The sequence below is a fragment of the Tuber melanosporum genome, assembly GCF_000151645.1.
Source record: "Tuber melanosporum whole genome shotgun sequence assembly, scaffold_26, strain Mel28".
NCBI lineage: Eukaryota > Fungi > Ascomycota > Pezizomycetes > Pezizales > Tuberaceae > Tuber > Tuber melanosporum.
In genome coordinates, this window is record NW_003298930.1 from 881,881 (window position 1) to 884,794 (window position 2,914).

General features: G+C 45.5%; 1 protein-coding gene across 1 annotated transcript; it reads left to right on the top strand.

Moving 5' to 3' along the window:
• Window positions 1–1,704: 1,704 nt before the first annotated feature.
• Window positions 1,705–2,470, top strand: GSTUM_00006420001 (uncharacterized protein; the record flags this gene model as incomplete). The annotated part of the gene is made up of 4 exons (XM_002838589.1): window positions 1,705–1,743; window positions 1,802–1,880; window positions 1,937–2,100; window positions 2,153–2,470. The coding sequence occupies 4 exons, from the start codon at window positions 1,705–1,707 to the stop codon at window positions 2,468–2,470; spliced, it is 600 nt and encodes a 199-aa protein (XP_002838635.1).
• Window positions 2,471–2,914: the final 444 nt, after the last annotated feature.

The following is a 2,914-nucleotide window of genomic DNA, read 5'->3' on the forward strand; positions in this document are numbered from 1 at the left end:
TAAATAAGGTGTGGGGTAAAGGTAATCTCTGTACCCTGAATGAAGGTTTTTTTTTTGGTCACCTTTATTCATCTTTTTCTCACCACAAGACATGTTTTGCGCGAACGGGCGACTGAATGCGGAATGGTGTAACAAGGCCTATCTGGGTGTGGGGAGTCTGGTCAGACCTTATAAAGCACCGGGAGGGTACAGTGGTGTGAGGTGCTGGGTCCACTGGCTGTTGATTCCGAGTGAGCACCTGTGACCCCTGGCTCTTCCGATGGTTAATTTGGTAATTACCTATTCCCTGGGCCGAGAGGACGCTCAAATGCTGGTATAACACCTACCACCCGCCCCAAACAGAAAGCTGATATTGACTCAAGCTCCCCACATGCGTAGCAAATGAGAATGTATCGAGAGCCGACCAAGAACTAACCAGTGTGACCGTACCTTCATGGCCCAGCGGTACGTGTCCTGGAAGGCTCAGCAACACAACGAATAACAACAATTGGACATGTGTTTGTTTCTAATTATTTGTTTTCTGAATTTTATTATTGTAGCTATATAGTATGTAGTTCTTGCTTAGCAGCTATACTGCGACAAACAAACTCAATAACTTCCTGAGACGATTGGCAGTCCCAGATTCCTGATATCGCGGTCAACATTAACAACCATATGTCGGCCGTATTCCCCCGGGAACCGTACCATTTCAAGCAATGATAAGGAATTCGTCATCATCAGAAACCTGGTGAATAACAACATTGGGGAAAGTAGTGACTATCTGCTCCTGGCGGAAGGTTGGCTCTCGTCTTGTATCTGAAATCACCGATCGTGCTAGACAATACAAGGTTGCTATTAACTCGCCCAAAGTCGACAGATCCACCAGTAATAGGGTGCCTTATCCTGAGCACTAAGAGAAATTAATTAAGGTGCCAACTCTATGATATTATGGGTTTACCGCCAGTTTGTGTATACCGATACTGTAGGATAATGTTGGGAGTCTTCCCTTCGTTGTTATGGTGATAATGCTACCTTGGAGTCACAACACATAAACTACTTGAAAGTTTCTTATTTGGGTTTAGCTGGGGGTTTGTTTGTGACACTCTCTACGCCTGTCTCTAGACTTCCTCTCCCTCTCTCCCTCTCTCCCTCTCTCCCTCTCTCCCTCTCTCTCCCTCTCTCTCCCTCTCTCTCCCTCTCCCCCCCTCTCCCTCTCTCCATTACTCTCCCTCTCCATCACTCTCAATCTTCAATCGTGTAACCTACACTTTTCATTTTCATCAAATATCAATAAAATGAGAGCATTCAGCACACCCCCAGGTACAAGTGCCATGGGTGAAGTCTTCGCACACACTACTTTGTGACCTCACCAATTTTTAACATTTTTTTGCTGGTAAGCCACTTTGGTGTGTGCGAAGACTTCACCCATGGCACTCTTCTGGGAATTTGGGGGATGTTTCGGGGGAATATTCTTAATATGTTCTCCTCCGGTCACCTTCTCGCACGGTTCCCGCAGGGTTGCGAGCGTTCTGAGGCTAGGGGATGAGAGGTCATTGGAAAAGAGGGGTGAGGGGGACTGAGTGCTGGAGAGGCTCTTGCAAATCATGTTCAATGACGGATAGTACGATACAACAAAACTTTCTCCCCTCTATAAATTCTCCCTTTATGACCAGTATTTGAACTTTGTGGCTTCGGAACTGGATCTGTTCACCTTGAACTTGAAGGATGTTTATTACACACTTAACTCGGCCCAGGCTGCCGATAGTACTTTTGAGCAAGCCATAGATAAAGTTATCGGTGATCTGTTTTCAGTAGCAGTGAGACCTTGAGGAGGGAGCTTTTGGCTTTGCAGGAGAAGATTAAGAATAAGGAGATCAGCATTCCGTTTGTTTTTTATGATGGTAGGTGTTGTGCATGCTCCAATTTTTGAAGTTGACATACGGCTAACACGCACTAGGCACTAATGTTGCTTCCCCCACCGGAGAGGGAGAGACGGTTAAGAAAGGCGAGGCCGTATGGCTCTTTCCCAAACGTGCTAGGAGAATGTCTAGATGCAGGGAGTGGCTCAGAGTTTCGGTCGATGATTTACTGCTCGTCCGCGGCGAAGCGACAATACCCCAGGTATTTCTTCCACCTCTTCATTCCTTTTCGCGATCACTAACTCGCTCGATAGCACTTTGAATTCTACTATTTTATCGTCAATCGCACCCTGGGGCCCAACGGATTATTATTTCATTTTCCTTCATCCCCATCGCCTACCCCCCAGACCCGCACTCCGAATCCCAATAGAGACAACCCTACAATGACTAATATGGTGGATCGCCGCTGGTACGAACTGATTAAGCAGATATTCCCCGCGAGCGTGTGGACAGAATTTAACCCACATAAAGATTACTCGAACACGGTAAGGCGGGATATGGGTGGGAATACTTTTTTTTTCTGGTTAAACCAGCTCCTTCTCAGTGGTCAACTCTGGCTGCTCCCTGGTTAGGGATGGGTGAATCTACTATCAGAAGGCGCTCTCTTGAAAACTACAGTATGATAGTATGATACCATATATGATATTTACTTCTTTTTTCTTACCTTTCCCTTATCTCTTATCATAAACTACAGGACCCGGTTCAATTATTGACCCCGATGTAAAACCATTCGTATGCTAGTTGCAAGGAAGAAATTCAATGAAACCAATAATTAGATGCGTCATCCTATTCCAAATGTCAGTTTATATCGGCGTTAACCACGGTACTAAATATGCTCAAAGGATGAACTTTAGAATTTCCAGAACGGAATCCATTCTTTTCTTCACATTGGAATTACCCATTGCTTTCACCGTAGCTACAATTCCTTCATTGTCTGACCTAAAAACCTTGTTATGATGAACGGCTTCATCGTCGGGTTTAACGACCTCCAATTCCGTGCCAAGGCTGACGGCTGC